Raw genomic sequence first — 20,799 nt, 5'->3', positions numbered from 1 at the left:
GTGTTATGCTGTATGCTACATAGTATATGTCGTGTCCCAAACATTACCTGCTGCATGCCGTGTTACATGTTGCAGTGCTGCATGGTAGCACATGTTACATTCTGTTTGTTCCATTTTACAACGAGACATGATGTTGCATGTCACATGCTGTATGTTACCTGTCACAGTGCTGTATGATGTTACATGTTACATGCTGTAGGTTAATGTTACATGTTGCATATTACAGTGCTATATGATGTTAGATGTTAATTGCTATATGTTGAACTTTGCGTGCTCTGTGATGTTACCTTACTTGCTGTATGTTACATGCTAATATGCCCTATTAGGTACCCACCTCTGGCTGTGTTCCCTGTGCACCCCCTGGTCCCACAGCCCCCCGCAGCCAGAGGGTGGGATGGTGATTCCCAGGGGTAAGGATGGTGGGATTCTCTTGAACAGGGGGTAAGAATTAATAGTGTGGAGTGGGGCTGGAGGTGTGGAGCTTGCAGGGGGTGCTGCCTGTATTGGGGTGGGCAGGGGGACAGAGCCACCAGGAGGTGGCCAATGCGGGAAGGTCAGGGGACATCATGCAACTGGGATGCATGAAGCCCCAATGCAATGCACAGAAATACAGGTGAGAGGATGGTGCACGAGTCCATGAGGGATCCTGATCCCATGCATGCATATATAGGTCAGATGGACCCACAGAACAGGGTTGCACAAAACCCTGGTGGTCCCAATCCCATATACACTGTATGGGTGAGCTGATGGACCCCATGGAACCGGGGTACACCATCTCCCAACCCCATACTTCTACAAGTGAGCAGATGGGGTCCTGATCCCATGAATGCTTATTAGGGTGAGCTGATGATCCCCACGGGATCAGGGTGCACACGTGTCCAAGGCTCTGATCCCATACTTGCAGGGACATGCTGATGGACCCCATGGAACCAGGTACACGTGTCCCCAAGGGTCCTGATCCCATGTGCACCTATAGGGCCGAGCACAGAAAATGACCGCAAAGGCTGCGCCCGTGCTCCGTGCTCAATCAGAGCACTGCGAAGCACCCTTACCAGCACCCATCTCCTGCAGCCCCCACCGACCCCCCACGTCTGCCCCACCGCTGTGGCTTTGTGGCACCCCCCGGACATCAGCATCACGGTGCAGTTCCGCCGCCTGCAGACAGCGGGAGCCCGGGCACCGCGATCCGCAGCGCTGCGCGGAGGGAGAACGCCCGATCGGGGAAGGGGGGGGGGAAAGAAAACCCTTTTCCTGACACCGTTACTGGGCTCGGGCAAACAGCCGCTCCCTCTGCATGCACACTGTGTGTGGGGGGGGGGGGGGAAGGGAGGTCAGCAACGTGCGTACATCGGCGCTGCGAGATCCCCAAGTCCGACCCCAACCCACCCCACCCTGCCACTGGGACCCCAAATAGGACCATCTGATCATTAGTTGGAAGAGACCTCCAAAATCCCCAGGCCCAAGCACAACCCATCCCACCATCACTCTAAATTGCACCGTAGAATAGTTAAGGTTGGAAAAGATCTGCGAGATCCCCAGCCCCAGCTTACCCCACCATGCTCACTGACCATGTCCCCGTGTTTATTCCCCCTCTCTGGGGGGAGATCCTTCACAGAATGCTTTGGCTGCTATCCGTGCACCTGAGCACTCCAGCGGAGCTTCCCCAGCCCACTCCAACCCAGTAACTTCATCCATTCTCAGTATTTGCTGCTCGTGGCGTTGATTCATCTCCATTAGAGTGCCTTTTTTCATCAGACCCATAAACCAGACCTGAAGTGTGGGGCTTCCTCAGTACTCCTGCCTCAGCTGACTCTCCGAGTCGGAATGACTGCAAAAATCCCTTTTTTATTGACCTCAAGGGCCAGGTTGTTCCCTGTAGCACACTGGGTTTTCCTTTGTGCTCTGGCCCTATCATAGACAGGTTTGATTACTGATCAGCTCAATTCTCAATCTCAAAGGGCAGATATTGCAAGAAAGACCAGAATCAATGTCCTCTGTACCCTTGGGGCTAAAAGAAGAGCTTCTCACTGCTGTGTAGTAATGCCAAAACAAGAACAAGTCTTGCATGGGACACAAAGCATTAAGGGAACACTGGGCTATGAGCTGCCTCCCTGGGACTTTTCTGTATGGAACCGTAGAATCGCAGCATGGTTGGGTTGGAAGGCACATTAAAGATTATAGAACTGAAGAACCATAGAGTGGTTGGTTAGAAGAGTCCTTGAAGACCACAGAACTGTAGAACCAATGAATAGTTGGATTGAAAGGGATCTTGATGATCACTGAGCCATAGAATCACGGCATGGATGGGTTGGAAGGGACTGCCATCATCAGTGCATCCTCCCATCAACCAATCTTGGCAAGACCTCAAGCAGACCCAGCATCAGACCAGCAGCCAACAGCATGCTCAGCTGCTTCTTTTGGTGATGGCTGATGGTGAGGACACACCAGAGGTGAGAGGAGGGCTGCCCAGGACCAGGCTTTGAATTGTTTTGACCTGAAGACAACTGCCAGCCCTCAGTGCTTACCAAAGTTGATCATTTACCTGAAATCATTCTAGTGAAACCCTGCAGCATCAGTGCAAGCTGTTTGCTACAGAGCAGCCCAAGGCCACGGGATCAGACATGGAATTTCGGGTCCAAGATGGAGGGAGTGTTGGGCAACAGTGGCCGGGGATGAGCTGAGCTGCAGCCCTGGAGAGGAGGGGATTTTTTCCTTGCCCTTCATATCAGGGGGAGCAGAGGGTTATACAAGCAGATGGGAATGTCACAACAGTGTGCTTGGCAGCTGCACAAACACAACTCATCTGCCTTTGTTTCATGTTCATAACCACAACGTAAAACATCTGTGCTGTGCAAGGTAACGGAGATAATTCCGTCAGCAGCAGCCTTGTGACATGGGCCATGATGTGCTGCCCATGACTCCTGCTCCTAAAACCCCTCTGAGCTCTCCCAGCTCACCATATGTGTCCCAGCTCCCAGCACCGTATGTGTGGCCAGCTTGGTTGTGAGGACCATAGCTAGCCCCCTTCTGACCCCAGTGTGCCCAGGTGTCCTGCTCCAAACCTGAGTGAGCTGCTGCTTGTCATCTGTGCTCACCCATCGCCTCTTTAAAGATAAAGACCCTATAAGAGCGGGTCATCCAACTCAACTCAACCCAACCTGACCCAACCTGATGCATTTCTGCCCAACCCAACTCAATCCAACGCAACACAACCCAACCCATCTCAACCCAACTCGACCCAACTCAACCTGCCCCAACCCCACACACTCCAACCCAACCAAACCCAACTCAGCCTGACCCAATCCAACTCAAACCAACCCAAACCAACCCACCCAGCAGCGTTCCCTTCAGCAGAGAGGGTGGAACCAAGCACAGAAGGGAGGCATTGTGCAAATGGGAACAGAATAACTAATAATGGCACAGCATTTGACACATATTTGTATATGCATGTTATATGTGACGAACACATGCATAGAAATACACATCCCATCTGTCTGTCTAGCCTTAGTCTCTTCCAGATTAATTGTTTTCTTTTTTCTTTTTTTTTTTTTTTTTTTTGCTGATTATAAGCTCTGTGGGTCAGGACCAGTGTTTTCCCTGTGTATTAACTGAACCTTCATTTAGCTGCTCACAATCTGTAACAGCAAGTGGAGAAGTGTTTTACAAAAACAGCTCTTTCTTGCCCAAAACAGATCCCTCTTATCCAGGGGGGTGAAGAAGTGCCCTCCCCATCTGTGTCCCATCCTGAAGTCACAGGTGTGGTTACTTGGAGATGGCTCATGACTTTGAGGCTTCTGGCTTTAACCTGAAGTGGGGAATCTGGTGCTGAGGGGTCCCATTGCATTTCCTTTCATTCATTAGAAGCTTTGGTAACTGTAAAAACCAGTGTAGCAGCCTTGGGCATGAGTCCAGAGCAGCAGGTGCAGTGCAGGATGGGATGACCCTATCCTTTTTGGAATCTCTATCTTTGTTAAATCTGATATGGTGGCCCTGATAGAGTTGTTCTTTTAAAAAAAAAAATAAAAAAAAATCCATAGTATTTTCTGTCGTCATCTACTCTCCCAGCCGGTTGAAAATCTCTGTGCTCAGGAGCAGTGGGGAAGATGCCACCAGCTGACACCATGTCGGCTCTTCCCTCCCTGCCATCATCCCACCCACACCTCGAGGTCTCTCCCTGCCAGGTGAGCCCAGAGCCAAAGGCATTCCCAGCCCAAACATGCTGGTGAGGGGAGCAAAGTGAGGGGAAAAAGGCAGGCTGAAGTGTGTGGCTGTTGTTGAAGTCAGTTGTAGGACCTCAGCAATGTACTGATTATTTTGTGTGCTCTCAGGTTGACCTTTCAAAGGAAAATTTGTGCCAGCAGGACTTGATTTAGGGGCAAGAAACTAATTCGGATCTAATTTTCACTTTGTATTTCAGCTGGGAGAAACTTGGAAGATTGCAGCTGCCAAGGCGGATCTTTGTTTGAGGGGGAGGTTGGGATTTTGTCCTGGAAGCTGCACAAGGAATGTGGGTTCATGGCTACAATGGCTCCGCTGCCCAGCTGCTCAGCACCACTGCTATGTATGGGACAGACAGACAGCACTGAGCAGAACAGTGAATCTGAAGCTCACCCAGGTAAATACATCCTGCAGCAAGGAATGGAGGAGCTTTTCCAAACACAGAGCGCATCTGGAGAGGCACTGGTGTGTCCTGAAGCACGTGGTTTGGAAGAGGCTTGGAATTTCCCCATGCAGATTTGTCCCTGAATGGTTTATCCCTTTCATTTCTGTCCTACCCACTAAGAACAGCTCTGCTGGGGCTGAGCCCCACAGGACCCCCGAGGTCCATGGCTGGGCAGGACCCATGAGCACAGTCTGCCACTGGGTTTGCCAAGCCAGCTGGTGAAAACCTGACCTATGGCTGAACATTGCTGTTGTCTGCCAAGACACATCCCTTTTGGATTAATTTTAAGACAGTTTTTAAAGTGATGATGAAGGATTGTGCAGCATTAAAAATCTAACATCTCTAAGGTCTATTACAGCCATCAGTCCTCCAAAGGACCATCCACAAACCAAGCACAAAGCAGAAATCAAGATCTTCACAGCCTGAGCTGCACGGGCTGGGGAGAGCATGGGGCTGACCAACTCCCAGATGGCATTTGACCTTTTGACAGCTGAATTATGATATAGTAAATTTAATAAAATTCAATCACCGTGTAAGTTTAATAAAATTCAATCACTGACTCTCCAAATAAGTGAGGGGGTGTGTTTGCTGCTTCTTTTTGTGAAGCAGATCAACCCAGAGACCAACAACCTGCTTCTTTGCACAGCTTGCCCAATATTTACCAATCTTTGGCCAATAGAGTCTGATTTTTTTCTGGCCATCACACCCGGAGGATTGTTGGACTGCTTCTGCCAAAGTCAGCAATGCCTGATGCGCTGTCTGGGTAGCAAGAAAAATGAGTTGCAAGGGAAGGGAAGGATGGTGCTGAGTGGGACGGTGCATTTCTCCCTTCTGCCCACCCCAGCAGGAACTCCCTCATAGTGGGGTTCAGCACGATGCTGCAGAATGGTGTGTCCTTCTGTCCATCAAGCATGGATTTAAACAATCATCCGCTTAACACAATCAGTGTAACAACGCTTTTAGGTGTGCCACCAGCCTCGTGCTGTTGGGTTGTAGGAGTGCACTGGGACTTGTTGGTGCACATCGCTACACAGCAGCAGTTGGGCTAAACAAACACAGTTCCAGGCTGCATTCACTGCTTTATTTCTTATTTTATTGTGCATAATAAATCCTCCACAGGAAGTAATGAGAGGGATCCCCACGGTGATCTGAAAGAAAGAGTGTTCACGATGCTGCACAGATCTGAAAGAAAGAGTGTTCATGATGTGAGGACGCCGCCAGCCCCATGTAACACTCAGCCCTTGGAGGAGCCATTGGGCTTCGTGGATTTCAGCACAGATCTGGGTCTGGCTCTGCTGCTCCGCCCTGGGAGCAGATCTCCATCTCTTCCAAAGCAACCAGGTCTGGAAGCAGTGCACATCCATCACCACACAAGGAAATGACATGATCAGAACAAACCTGCTGAACTTTGCTTCAACGGCATCAGAAGAAATAATTTATGGTGCTCTTCCAGCAGCTGGTTGAACCTATTTCAAAGAAATAGGTTTGAAAGGGTTCAACCCTGTCAAAGAAAATCTGCAGCTTGGCACCAAGCACCTATTTGCTCCAGATGCTGCTGGAGGTGGAGAGGGTTCATTCACCTCAGGTAGGATGAAGACCATCCCAAAAGACATGCAATTTCAAGCTGCATCTGCACAGCTCCTCTGACCCACAAATGCTCTTAGACCTCATAAAAAGGCAAAATCAAGAATTGCTACAACAACCACGAAGAGTTGTCCCCCTTTGACTTTTGTTTCAAAGGTAAAACAACCAAACCAAACCGAACCCAAAACATAGTGTAAACATCTGCAGCTCAGTTCATTTCCCATGTTTTCCCATTTCCTTTCCCATATTCTCGTGTTCATTCATTTCCCCTATTTTCCAGAGAAAAAAGACCATTCCTGTCTTACCATTGCTCCATCTCCAATGCTCCTGTCATGCTGAATTCCCACATGCCCTTGTTGTGTATGTCTCTCTGTAAGTTATACTTAAATAAATACGGAATACTTTTAATAGATTTTTTTTTAAGTCACTGCTTCATTTGTGTAGGACCCAAACAGACTTCCACCTTGAGATGAACAGATCAATGGAGCAACTCGAGCATCTCCTTCAGAAAAAAATGAAAAAAGTAATGACAAAATGAAAAAAAGTGCAAGGAATTTTTTATTTAGAGCCACTCAGGACTGCCTGGAAGTCAATGCATCCCCTCGTGCAGAACATGCTGGAGCAGAAGCTGCCAGGGACCTCCCTTATATATCCCCACTGTGCGAAATGGGAGGTTCCCTGGAGACCAGGTCAACCCATGTCTCTCATCCAGTTGCAGAGCCAGGGACATCAGGAAAGAGCACTTGAAGACAACAGAAGGAAGCATTCTACATTCAGATCAATTAATACTCCTGCCATAAACCTTTAACAGCCAACAGGGGATTTCAACACAGAACTTGGCCAGGGATCCCCACCCCACACTGTCACACGTTTTTACAGGACATCACTCTATTTTACAATATTATTTTCTTTGGAGATTTTTTTTCCCCCACACTTTCAGTTTCCAGCAAAAACCTTTGCACGGGAGCACGGTAAAACAGCTCTGTGAAGGACTGGCTCTGAAAGCTGGTGTTCCTAGCCCCTCTCTGTGCCAGCCAAACACAAAGACTCGCTCCAGAAAACTCTCCCACAAACATTTTGACATCTTAAATCAAGTGCTTTGTGTCTGCCTGGGAGCTAACTGGATTAACATGCTGCTTGGGTGGCACCAGAGGAAGGACAGCAGCCATGCCAGTGCCACTGAAACAAAGGGCTGAGAGTGAGAGTGTGGGGTTGGGCAACGAGTGACCCACAGCAGAACCCAATGGACCAAAAGCTTGACCCAAAGAAATGAAAATCCAAACGCTGCCCAAATCCAAGTTCTCAGTCTCTTTCCTGACTTAAAAGAGCCATCGGCGGTGTTGGTAGTAACATCATACCCCTTGTGTAAGGCCTCGTGTTCATCAGACAAGCTCTGGTTACAGGACGATAAATACAAGGCTGCATACATGTTCCTCGCCCCAGGTGTCGGTGTGTGACAGTCAGAAACACAGCTGCTGTGCTGGAGATGGGCAGCGAGGGGTGGGACAGAGGGTGCGCACTGGAAGGGGTCATGGATTCACGTGGTGCAGTTTTGGTTTCAGTTTTGCTTTGACCTCTTTCAGCCAGAGTCCATGGTGAAGAGCTGGATGTCGCGTGGGTTCCAGTAGAGTGCCACGGCCGCGTTGTACACCAGGGACCAGACGTAGGGGATGAAGAACTCCTCGGGCTGCTCCTCCTCCACGTACTTGAACTTCAGCTCAGGGAACTTCTGCAAGAGAAAGGAAAGGCTGTTTGCAACCGTGCAGCCCAAAAACACACACACAGAGCAAAGTGGAAAAGACTGGAAGGAACCGAACCACCAGAGCTGAAGGAAAATATTTACCATGAGGCTTAAAGAGATCATTTGTAATTTCTTCTTGGAACTGAATGCCACACGGGCACATTGTGCTCAGCCCTTCTCCTGATGCTCACGTTTGGTCTCTGCTAACAAAACTGGATGCATCCTTCAGGTGACAAAGGAGTCCTACACAAAAATGTCACTGAATGCTCCCCAGCTGAACTGCACCATGCACCAGTTCATCCCACTGAGCCTGTGCACACAGCTTAATGTCCATCCATGCAGACAGCTCCCCTTCCTGACAACACAAGCAATATCCTTTCCACAAGAGCCTTAAGGAAAGAGCTTCCAGAGTTATCACATATCAGTTGTGTCAGTTGTGACACATATCATGTGTCAGTTTGTCCCAGTTGGAAAATGATGCTGCAGCCCCAGCTTCCCCATTTTTCTCTGGTTTGTTGCCTCCCAAGGGCCTGCACAGACAGAAATGGTTCCTTGCAAAGCCCTCCAAGATCCCCGACTTCAACCCACCCCACCATGCCCACTGATCACATCCCCAGGTGCCACATCTCCACGGTTCCCAAACACCTTCAGGGATGGGGACTTCACCACTCCCTGGGCATCCTGTGCCAGCATCTCACCAGCCTTTCAGAGAAAGAATTCTTCCTAGTATCCAACCTGAGAATGCTGAGCTTATTTTAGCATGCACTGCTCAGTCATCTACTCTACTTCTGAGCGTTGCCCACACTGAGAGCCTCAGATAAAGCCACATTGCAATGCTCCTGGGGATAAGATAAAGCATACCTGTTTCATTATTTATTTGGCTGTGGCTAAAAGACTAAAACTCCGTGGCATGACACGACCAGAACAAGTACAGCAACAGCCAGTAAGCCTCTGCCCGTGAATGGAGGGATGCCCTATCAGCTTTCTGAGCAGCTCATGCACTCTGCACTGTGCTGGGGGATCTTCTGTCTGGAACAGCTCCTTTGAAGGGGTATTTACTTGGCCACTTGACTTTCGTGTTTGTTTATCTAACTCTGTGTTCTTGGGAGTCTCAAAAACATGGAAACTTCTCCACTATTCCTGTGTGGCTGCTGTTATTACAGCAGTTTGGTGCAGATCCCAAACACGGAGTGACACCAAAGCTGCCATCTGCACTGAGCTGCACCTGTTGGACCCCATGGTCTCCAGAGGTTTCTTCCAACCCCCTCAATTCTGCTCCATGGGGAAGGCAGCTCCACAGAAAGCTTCTTTATAGGATCACAGCATACCCTGAGCTGGAAGGGACCCATCATCAAGTCCAGCCCCTGGCTTCACTCAACCAAAGGATGGGTGACAACATGCCACCCATCATCTTGCTAAGGACATCAGCGTCACTTTGCAGAGTGCTGCAAATGTGGTACAGCATGTGGTACAGCAGCCCTTCCACAGTCCTTTTGTATACATCAATTTCTACCATCTCTGTCTGCAGATTGGGTTTGCCCAGCTTTCTAACCCACCACATCACCGTGTTCCCCCTCTTTCAGATATTCCTGCTCCCACACCCACCCCCAGCTCTGTTTCCCATCTTCTGGTTTTCCCTCTTCCCCAGCCCATTCCTCTGTCTTCACAGCCTCTCTTCAGTGTATCTCCATTTTGCACTTGCCCATGTTTACTTTTTCTTCTTCATCAGCCTCCTGTTTCATTGCCATTCCCCATCTCAGCCCTTCTCAGCTCCCAGTCCTCAGCCTACCACCCCCTACCACCATCCCAGCCCTCTCAAGATGCCGTGATTTGTGCACCTGGGGAAACAGTGGGGATGACTTAGGCTTGGACTTGAGGATCTTCGAGGTCTTTTCCAACCTTAATGGTTCTTTGGGCAGGTTAAGCCTCAATCCAAATCTCACGTACATTTATTTTATAAATGATACTCTGCTCTGCTTATTCTCAGTGTAACCTTCCCCACTTCCCTCCTGATGCTTCCTGGCTTGTGGTCAGTACAGACAGGAACGCACTCAGCCCAGCGTTGCTTCAGCAAAACGAATGGTGAAACCTCATGGTGTGAAACCACTGCGACACTTCCCAGCAGAGCAGAGCCCTCGCATCGCTGCCACTCCTCACCCCAGCAGCGGCTGCATGCAGCAGTCCTTCTGGGACGGAGGGGAGAAAGAGATTAAAGATGCAAATGTAAAGACACGGAACTTTTTTTTACCCTCAGGACCACAGATTACAGCTACGACCACGACACCAATCTGGGACCACTCTGAACTCAGAATCGCTCAGCTCTCACTATACTGTGAGTCCTCCGCATGAAACAAATCAGGCAGAATTCCAGTTTTCAAGCAAGAACAGTCACCCATTGATTGTATTATTAAGTTTTCCTTCAGCCTGATCAATGTTACCAGAGCAATTTAACGATCAATTTCAGATTAAAGGCTGTACCTCTGCAATCAGTCTGGGCTCTTCCACACTCGCCACAAACCTTGAGCAGCTTTATCTCAAGAATGGAGACAAGGATAATGGGAGCACAGACAAGGACGGTGGAAAGGCAGAAGAGGCTAAGAAGAATGCAGACCAGGATAGTGAGGTTTTTTAAGGAGAGTGATACATGAAGTGACACTGGTCAAGACCTTGGTCTACAGACTGGTGACCCTGCCCATGGCATGGGATTGAAACTAGATGATCTTTGAGGTCCTTTTCAAACCAGGCCATTCTATGATTCTATGACACTAAATTCATGTTTTAGGAGAGCTGTGAGACAGCTTGGTCATGGGAGGCTCAGAGCACTTCCAGGGAGGATTTTATCATCAAGGATCACTACTAACAAAACTCTCCAAGTGGCAAGCCAAAGCTGCTTTGCTGTTATCGTGTACAACTTAATCAAGCTGGATATTAGGAAAAATGATTTCTAGGAAGAGCAGTGGTGCAGTGGCACAGCTGCTCAGGGCAGTGGTGGGGTCCCCAAACCTGCAGGTGATCAAGAACCATGGAGATGTGGCACTTGGGAATGTGAGCAGTGGGCATGGGAGGATGACGTGAGCTTGGGGATCTTCTCCAACCTCAATGATTCTATGATTTAATTCTGGAAGGATGTCTGCTCCTTACCTTTGGTGACACCCAAAAGAACCTGATCTGCAGCATGTTCTGAAAAGAAGGACCACACCATTGTCTCTTAAGTGGCAGTCCTAATAGCAGGGGAGAAGGCTGGGTATGGAAACGTCACAGCCCCACTGCTCAGCTGGACACCAGCCACAGTGCTGAAAGATGCACGTGTTCTTTGCCACCTTCCTCCTTGCCAATGTTTCTGAGTGCCCTGACACCAACGGGTCCAGCAGAACACTGCCTGCATTTCTACCCAGCCGTTACCAGAAGAGAGCCAACCCTGGGCACTTTGAACCCCGTCAACCCCAAGACATCGCACGTCAGAGCTGGAGGAAACGTCCCAGTTGGATCTGTGTCATTTACACACAGACAGCACATCTCTGCTCCGGTCAATACACCCACCGCAGAGCCCTATCTTGTTTGTTGCTGGCAGACAAAGCAGAAGTCAGATTTCGCGGTCAGGACAAACGAGACAGCTGAGAACACTGCAGACAGCCTGCGCCGTCAATCACGCGATTCGATGAAAAACCACAGGAAGTCCAACCAGCAGATGCAGTGCTGAAGTGCAGTGACTCCGCCACCACAAAAAGCTCAACACCTTTTTTTTTTTTCTTTCTTTTTCTTTTCTGCAGTTAACGATGATGAAGATAGCATCAGGGCCAGGCAACAGCAGCTGGCACGGCTCCATGCGGCTCCGAGTCAAATACACAAAATAATCCCCTTCACAAATGAACCATCCCAGGGCCGTACCAGGGGGTGACCTCTGGTTGGATACCATCAGCAGATGGAGCTGCTTCAAGAGAGGGAATCTGCCTCTGCTTGTTCCATGATGTGGATATTGAGCTGGATGGGGAGCTAAGCAAAGCAACGGGGTGGAAAAGCAAGAAATCCAAGAACTGTATGAACACAAGACTGGAGAATCCTCTTCTCCTCATGTGCTTGCTTACGATTTGTGCTTGCTTACTCATTTGTGAGCCGGTGTTTTCAGAAGCATGTCAATGGTTTAGAAGAAAACCACTGTTTCCAAAGGAGTCCTGCACATTTGAGAGTCAAATTTGCATTCATTTTCAGTGAATCCAAAGCTTCAAAGTCTGTCTGAAAATGGATTTGTGTGTGTTTGATAATCTTAGCAAGAGCCCTGCTTGGTAGCCCAAGGACGTGCTGGGAAATGAATACAGCAGCAATGCCTGCAGCATCAGCAGAACTGGACCTTATCAACAATATCCATAAATTAAAAATAAAATAAAAGAGAGATACTGATGGAATGGATTTTTGCAATTATATAATTATTGCAGGGACACATATTCATCTCTTTTTTCTTTTTTTCCTTCCTGTTTTTCTTTGCATTACACTGCTTCTCTTTGACTTAAGAAAGAAAATCAACGTGGAGTTGGTGAAATACCTGCATACCTGCTTGCTATCTTTGCCTCTATCTCAGGGCTGAGACACAGACAGCCCTGCAGAAGGTTACCGTGCGGAGACAAAGGAAGCAAACAGGAAATGTGCCAGACTGAGCAAGAGCCGCACATCTCGCTGAGCAGAGCTGGGGAAGGAATAGGTGTGAACTCAGAGAGGAAAGCAATGGCTCAGAGCATGTCGGGAGGCGTTGAGAAAGAAAGAGAAAACTCAAGATGGCAAAAGAGGCTCAAGAAATCCATGCACAGACTAAATACCCGCAGTTTAGTGAATCTCATGAGGTGAAGTGAAAAAAGACTTCTTTTCCCAGGGCGTTTCTAAAACTACGGCAGCATGAAAACAAATGCTCAGTCTGAGGGGATTGAGTGCACCCTCAGGAAGTTTGCAGTTGACACCAAGCCGGGGGGAAGTGCTGTTCTGCCTGAGGGTAGGCAGGCCATGCAGAAGGACCTGGACTGCTGACTGATGGGCTGAGGCCGATGGGATGAGCTTCAGCAAGTGCCGGGTCCTGCACTTTGGTCACAACAGCCCCATGTATTACTACAGGCATGGGGCCAAGAGGAGAAAGGCCTGGGGGTGTTGGTCAACTCTTGGCTGAACATGAGCCAGCAGTGTGCCCAGGCGGCCAAGAAGGCCAACGGCATCCCGCTTGTATCAGAAATACCCTCAGCTGCTCTCCATAGTACCGTGCTCCAGGGTCTCAATGTCTTTCTTGCAGCAAGGGGCCCCACACTGCACACAGCACTGAGATGCAGCCTCACCAGAGCTGAGCATGGGGGACGGTCACCTCCCTGCCCTCCTGGCTGCACTACTTCTGGCCCTTCTCCTCTGCACAGCCTTCCAGCCGCTCTGCCCTACGCTTGTAGCCATGCCTGGGGTTGCTGTGACCAAAGTGCAGGACGTGGTGAAGCTTGGTGAAGCTCATCCCACTGGCCTGACCACCCTTGGGAGAAGAAAGGCAGAAGCCTTCCATTGAGGGCAGTCTGTCCGTGGAGCTGAAAAAGGCCAAGCCTTCTCCTGGAGGTCTTCCAGCTATCAAGAGAAGCCTGCTGGGCAAAGCCAGCAGAGAATAACAACTCATGTATCTGGGCTAAAAAGCCTGTTTTGATCTCTATAGAGAAACTACAGATTTCTATTCCCATGATCAAACCTTTTATGAACCAAAAATAACACCAGAATTGCCAACCAGTATTCCAGTTGTCATGACAGAGACAACCATCTCGTAATTATATTCTGTAAGCAAATCACATGCTTTTAGCCTAATTGGTATAATGTACTGAAGTCTGTAGGTGAATTTTTCCTTCATTGTTAAAGTTTTAAAAGGGTCTGTGAAACACAGGAACAGTGGAAAGTTCAGAGAAAATAATCCTGCTGAATCATAGAATGGCTTGGGTTGAAAAGGACCTCAAAAATTACATAATTTCAACCCCCCTGCCAAAGGCAGGACACCAGCCACTAGACCAGGCTGCCCAGAGCCACATCCAGCCTGGAATAATGGATATATGCTGATATATGTAGCTGTGTACTGAATGGCAAGATGGATCTTTTGCACACAAACTCTGGAGTCAACCACACTTTCAATTAAAAGATGGGTTTGGCACTTGGTGACACAGTCAGTGAGCACTGTGGGGATGGGTTGGGGTTGGACTGGGTGGTCTTGGAGGTCTTTTCCATCCTGAACAATTCTGTGAGTCTATGAAGAACCCAGTTCTCATGCAAAGAAATGAGCACAGCGTTGGGGTACAGCTCCACCAATGGAGGAAATGATTACGCTTTAAGAACATGACCCACATTTCTGAGTTTCATCAAAGCACCAGCAATCTGCGTGCTGCACAAGCGACCCGACCTAGGTGCCCTGTCTGGGCAATGCACACATCCTGATCCAGCTTTTCAACATGTAAACATTCCCATTTGCTCACTTCTCCTCAGGAATCAGCAGGGCTTTTCCTCCCCAGCCCTGGGAAAGGAGCAGAACGTTTCTCCTTGTGAAGAACCAGCAGCCACTCATGCAGTCTCCAGCGCTGATTTCCCTCCTGCTGCTTGCCAGGCTCCCAGATGGGACTGAAGCATGCTGACAGCAAAATGCACTAATTTCACACCGAAAGGATTTTCTTTGTGGAAGCGACCTACAGGAGCTTCTCACTGCCCCACTCCAATCTTGGGATTGCACAGTTCATGCATGAAGGCAGAAGACTAAGAAGTCACAGTATCATTCTCAGCCATCAGCCTCTCTCAACCCACAGTCACAGCTCCTCTGGTGCCCCATGTGTTTGTTTCCTCCTTCAGCTCCTCACCCGACACAAGAGGTGGCAGCAGGAGAGCGCAGTGATTCACTTTGCATATTTTCCCAGTGATGAGCTCCCAGCTATGCTTTCACGGGAAATCACTGCAACGCTGCAGCATCTTCCAAAATAAGCCACCAAGCCAAGAACGTCATTTTGGACATCTGGGACCGAGTTCCTCTGCTATCACTGTGCTCAGCTTTGGCCTTGTGCACTGGGCAGGGACACACAGCCCCCAGCCACTCTCCCACCCCCTTTTGATGCATTTGCCTCTTGATGTTGACATTTATGATAGGTCTGCTGGTGCAGAGGGCTCGTTTTATGAGGTTTTGTTTTTACATAATAGCAACCACAGAGCTGACGTCCCTCCCAACCAAACATCCTTTCCCCAGTGCACACTGTGAGTGCTGGTAGGGGAGAGGCTCAAAGGAAGAGCTCCTTTTGCTTTAGGGCATTTCAATCAGAGAGAGCCAGAGCTGTAAATATTTCAAAATGTCAATTACTCCAGACCGAGGCAGACTCACTGCCACCAGCTGTTAGGTCAACCTCAGTGTATGCTTCTTCCTAAAGGCATTTTCAGGCTGTGACAGCATACTGTGGTCAGCTATTGGAAATGAGCCCTTATCAATGCCAAAAGCAAGCAGTTTGTAGAAGAGAATGATAACTAATGAGCAAGAGCTCAGGTTATTCCATGGTTGAGGACACGTGCTGGGTCTTGCAGCTGGGCAACCGCTTGTCATCTGGATGGCTGAGTAAAGTGGGTCAGGAGTTGAGCATGTGCCAAAAGGGATCAGCATGCTTAGTGTCATCTTACAGGACCGTACATCCTCCAGGACGCAGCACTTTCCTATGAGATGAAGCCTTCCCTATAAGAAAGCAGTACTTTCCTACAGTGAACCCTTTCTTTTTAAAGCAAACAATCACCTAAAACTGAGAAAGGGCTCAAGTGCTCTCCCACTCCTTTAACAACGCATGAAAATCACTTGGTTTTTTACTGTTTTACTATGCTTTGAATATTGTATTTCAATATCTCCCTGCCTTCAATGAGCTGAACTGAATTCAGAGCTCCCATTCAGCAAAAGATTGTCCTTAAGACATAAAGAAAATAGTTCCAGAGACTCTCCTTTTAACACGTGCTTGTCAATGCCATTGCACCCTTTTGTTATCCACTGTATCTGCCCCTCTCCTCTCTGTGCATTCAGGTCCAAGCTGTGTGCCCCAGTGACAGCAATCAGCCTTTGCTGCTCTTCCAGAGCCTGGCAAAACCCAATGGGAAAGAGGAATTCCAATGTAATTCTGCTGGCATATTGCACATACACAGTGTGCACTAACAGTGCTGGGAAATTCTCATCCCAGTGTGGTGCTGGCTGCCCTCAATCCACAGGTTGTTTTGCTCCTGTCATGGAGGCATGCCCAGGCTCCAGCCATGGCCTTGGAGCACCCACTCTTCTCAGGACAGCAGTACTAGGACCACTCTGCTCTCTGAGTAAAGAATTTATCCTCACATCTAACCTAAATCTCCCCTCTTTAAGTGCAAAGCCATTCTCCTTTGTCCCATCATTATGTACCCGTGTAAAGAAGAGGTACAGTAGGTTCATCAGGGTAATGAGTCAGAAAAAAAACACGGTCAAGATCAGCCCTTATTTGTGAACTCAAAAATCATAAACACAACCTAAATCCATGAGGATTCAAGATTGAATGCAACCATCTCACATTGTAGTACAACAACCATACAGCTGCAGAAAATATAGCTGTCCCAAGCCATGCTATTTCCAACAGCAGAGCCCTCAGTAGGGATGTGGCTCCTAGAATCAAGAAGGTTGGAAAAGACATCCAAGATCCCCATGTCCAACCTCAACCCACTCCACCATGTCCCTAAACAGAATCATAGGATCATGAAGGTTGGAGAAGACCTCCAAGATCTCCAAGCCCAACCCCAAGCCACCCGACCGTGCCCACATGTTCCCATGTGCCACATCCCCACAGTTCTGGAACATCTCCCATGGACAGGGACCCACCCCCACCCCCTCCGGCAACCTGTGCCAATGCATTACTACTCTATCAGACTTGCAGACAGTAAATTATTCCTAATACCCAACCTTAATATAGACATGAGAAATCCCCTGCACAGAAGCAATGCAACTTGTACCAAAGGCTGTGACAAAATTCAGCTCCATATGGGATGCAGTTAAGGCAGCTATCAGCTGACAAAGTACATTTCTTCCTTATTCTCACTTCTTGGCGTAGTTGCTGTAAATATTCAAGACATTTCTCTAATTTATGCATTTAATTAGAAGATATCTGTAATATTTCTGCTGTTTACATTTAACCCAACACTCCAGTGAAAGCTGTAATTTGTCTGGGATTTATATTCTGTACTCAAATTTATTTTGATTCCTTGACTTCAACATACACACGGAAGTAAGAATGTGTCAAATCATGTAAATGGAAAAGATTATCTTCCATTATCTGCATCAGCTGTCAGCCAGGGCAGAAATCTGAGGACTGTTCTTCTCAATCTGTCAAATGTTACAGAAACTTAAATTAAAAGACTCAATCAGAAGAGACAGCTGAACCCTGCAAGGAGGTGAGCAATAGGAGAGGTAGAATTGGGATCTGGCTACACGATTATGTTGTCTCTTCCCCCTGTCTTGTATTCAGTTGTTCACGCATCTTTAAGTCTTGCAGCTTTCTTGGATAAAATTTTAGAAATTTACTTCCATCACATTATCCTACATATATATAGGATAGGATACATATATGTATATACTCCTTAATCAGAACGAGAAGAATGGGTTTGGCATTGAAGAAAGTCATAAGTCCATTTCCTGTGCAATTTTTCCCTTTCTCGCTCCCTGTCTGGTGCTGTGGCTCTTCAGCAGGAAACAAACAAATGTTGGAAATAGCTCCCAAACAAGGAGAAAAAAAAATGTCAGAGCATTTCAGTGACAGTTCTGGTTGCTTTGACCGAAACTGCAATACATTTGGGAACGAAGCATCATGCACATGCAGTGCATTTGGCCGTGGACTTTTTGTTTTCCCTGCAACACATGCAACTGAGGAAGGAGGGCTGCACAACACGTGCTGAGCAGACTGAGACATGGAGAAAAATGTAATAAAAGCACAGAATACATAGGATGGCTTTCTGACAGAGGAGAGAAACATGAGAAACTGCTTGCCCAGCCTCTCATTTCCTCTGTGCCTTCTGTCTTACATGTCATACTTCTAACTCCTGTCGCAGCATCTTCAAACCAATGGCTCAGCCAACCACCCAACGTAATGCAGCAACAACAGACAGACAGAAGCTGGTTGCTTTGTGTCCCTACATGAGCTCATCCTTCCTGCGAAGGAGAAGAACCGCCTTATCTCTGTACATACCATGAAAAAAACTCATGGAATATTTACCTCCAAATTGCTCAGCTAAATCAGTGTCAAAGTAGATGCACTGCACAGCAGGTGAGGTGCAGGCAGTGCAGCTCAACAACTCTCACTGAAAAAATCAGATTCTGTAGCTCCAGTCACTTCCAGTCCTACTGGATGCAACAAAAGACGTGGACTGGACTTCAGCTGTGCACACAGAGATACTTCTCTCTTTGGTTATGCATGCTCCTCTTGGTGATGGGGTTTGTGTGTCACCTTCTGATCTTTCTCCTCCCCAAAGAGCATTCAACATCAGTCCCACATTTCTCAGTAATGCCTTTGTAAAGGACTGTGCCATCAGGAGGGCAGCAGGAAGGACAATATCCCACAAAATGCCACAATTTACCTCTTTCTTCTACCTCCCACCTGAAAACACTACCAGCAGGGCTGAGTCCTGCTCATCCTTGCAGCCATTCCTAATAAATGTTTGAAGCATCTTTCACAGATGAAATTCAGAGCTACCAGCAAGCTTCTGGTTCAAGGAAGGAGAAAATTACTGCAATGCACTTCCCCCAAGTCAGGATACAGAAATACCTTTCTGCTTCCTGCAGGATGCCCAAAAAATTGCATATTGCTTCTTAAAGATTTACATTTAGAAAGGATGCTAACTATAATGTTAGGAAATGCAGAGTAACGAATCCTGTGCTCCAATTAATGCTCCTCTTCCCCAAGGTTCTTGTTACACAGCTCTTTCCCCTAATTTTTATTTTTGTTGTTGTTATTGTGGATTTTAGTCCCAGACAGGAATAAACAACAGTGCTCAAATGATGCCTCTCCACCTGCTTTGCTCCTATTCACATTCCAAGGGATTCTTCACTTTACAACATTCATAGTTTCCTGGGTCAGAAAGAATTTTAAAAAAGCAGCAAAACCCAACCACCAAACACTACTGACTGCTGTTCCAGGACACTGCTCCATCTCCTAAAGCCTCTGCATGTAACTGCACGATTTCTCCTCTGTTGCCTTAATGGGAAGCAGTTAATTACAATGCACAAGCTGCCACAGGCAGGGCTGAAACATCCATCGGCTTGGCTACAACTGCAGCTACAGCTCTGCATAGAGTGAATGGACTGAAACTGTGTGTTCACACAGTCCCAGGAGAAACACATTGGGGAACAGCAGAAAATCACTGCGCTGCTGATTTCCCAGCTCCTAGGATGGTTTAATGTCCATTTTATGTTGCTCTTGGTTTGAAGGATTTGCCTGAATCCCTACTAATATACATTTCTCTTTGCTGTGTAGAGAGGACTTTATCATCATTTCAGTCTGGATGTTAGGAACAATTTATTCTCCCGAGAGCAGTGATGCATTGGCACAGGCTGCACGGGGGGGTGGTGGAGTCCCTGTTCACGGAGGTGCTTCAGAACCGTGGAGATTTGGCACTTGGGGACATGGCCAGAGGGCATGGTAGTATGAGCTGGGCTTGGGGATCTCGGAGGTCTTTTCCAACCTTGGTGATTCTATGATCCGAACATTTAGTTAGGCCTCAAAGATGGATTTGAACAACCAAACTCCAGTCTGAGTGCTGTGTAAGGCTGACCAGCACAGCACTACTATTGACCATCTCTTCTGCAGCAGTTCTGTAGCTCCAGAACAAGGTGATTTCACTCCAGTCTAATTGCTCTGTTTTGCAAAGAAAGCAATTACTCTGGAATGAAGTGACTGAACCCAGAATACAGCTTCCAGAAGGCAAATGGAAGAGCTTTTGGGGTGGAGGGGACAGACCGATCCTCCCTGTAAATATCGGTCTCCATGCAGACAGCAGTTGGGAATAGGAGTGTCCTGTGCTAGCCCACACTGCGTCTTCCTCTTGGCCAGTGCTCCTCATTCCTGAGCTGCACAATCACTGCTGCTCACTCACTCACCCAACGCAGCACCTCCCAGGCTACCTCGTGTTGTGCACTGCCCAGTTCTCTTTGACAATCTTTGCTGCTCTGGATTCCAGTGAGATACACTAAGGCCTCAGTAAGATGGAAAGGAGGCAATCGAAATACGTAAAATATTGGGTTAAACAAAAATAAATCTGCTATCATAGTGCTGACAACCATGAACACCTTATCAGTGCTACTGAAAACCTTGCATGTGATGATTTCCTATTTTATATTTGCATTTAAATTGCTGTGATAAGCTGGTATCCTAAATTAATCTGCTTCCAGCCACTCATTCCTAAGAATTGGGAATTCCATTATTAAGGTAGGAAAATACTTCCAAGATCACCAAGTCCAGACCCAAGCCATCCCAACCATGTCCACAGACCATGTCCCCAAGTGCCACTTCTTGCTGGCATTAACAAAAATGAAGATCCTGTGCAAGGGCTGAAGAAAGGAACTGAATTCAACTGCTTGGATCCTGGTAACAGTTTTGGGACTGTGACAGGTTGGCTGGTGTTTCCACATGTAAAGCAAGAGTGCATTTGTGTCGGTGCCCATGGATGCCACTCTTTGGTCTTGACCAAAAAGGAAGGAGAGCTCTGATAGCACTGCAACAATTCTATGTACAGAATCCTTATACGAGAAATGATGAAATGAAGTCAAGCTGTACTACCTGCCACTGCC

General features: G+C 47.8%; 1 protein-coding gene across 1 annotated transcript in view; it reads right to left on the bottom strand.

Annotated features, from left to right (window-relative positions):
• Window positions 1-6,787: 6,787 nt before the first annotated feature.
• DYM (dymeclin) overlaps window positions 6,788-20,799 on the bottom strand; it is a 151,389-nt gene continuing 137,377 nt past the window's right edge. Inside the window, exon 17 of the mRNA XM_085212991.1 lies at window positions 6,788-7,976. Within this exon, the coding sequence (XP_085069117.1) occupies window positions 7,827-7,976 (150 nt within the window). The 3' untranslated portion in view covers window positions 6,788-7,826. The remainder of the gene's footprint in view (window positions 7,977-20,799) is intronic.

Source organism: Meleagris gallopavo, chromosome Z (genome assembly GCF_905368555.1).
Source record: "Meleagris gallopavo chromosome Z, MGAL_WU_HG_1.1, whole genome shotgun sequence".
NCBI classification, from domain to species: domain Eukaryota; kingdom Metazoa; phylum Chordata; class Aves; order Galliformes; family Phasianidae; genus Meleagris; species Meleagris gallopavo.
Note: the sequence above shows the minus strand (reverse complement) of the source record. Positions and strands in the feature narration are given on the sequence as shown.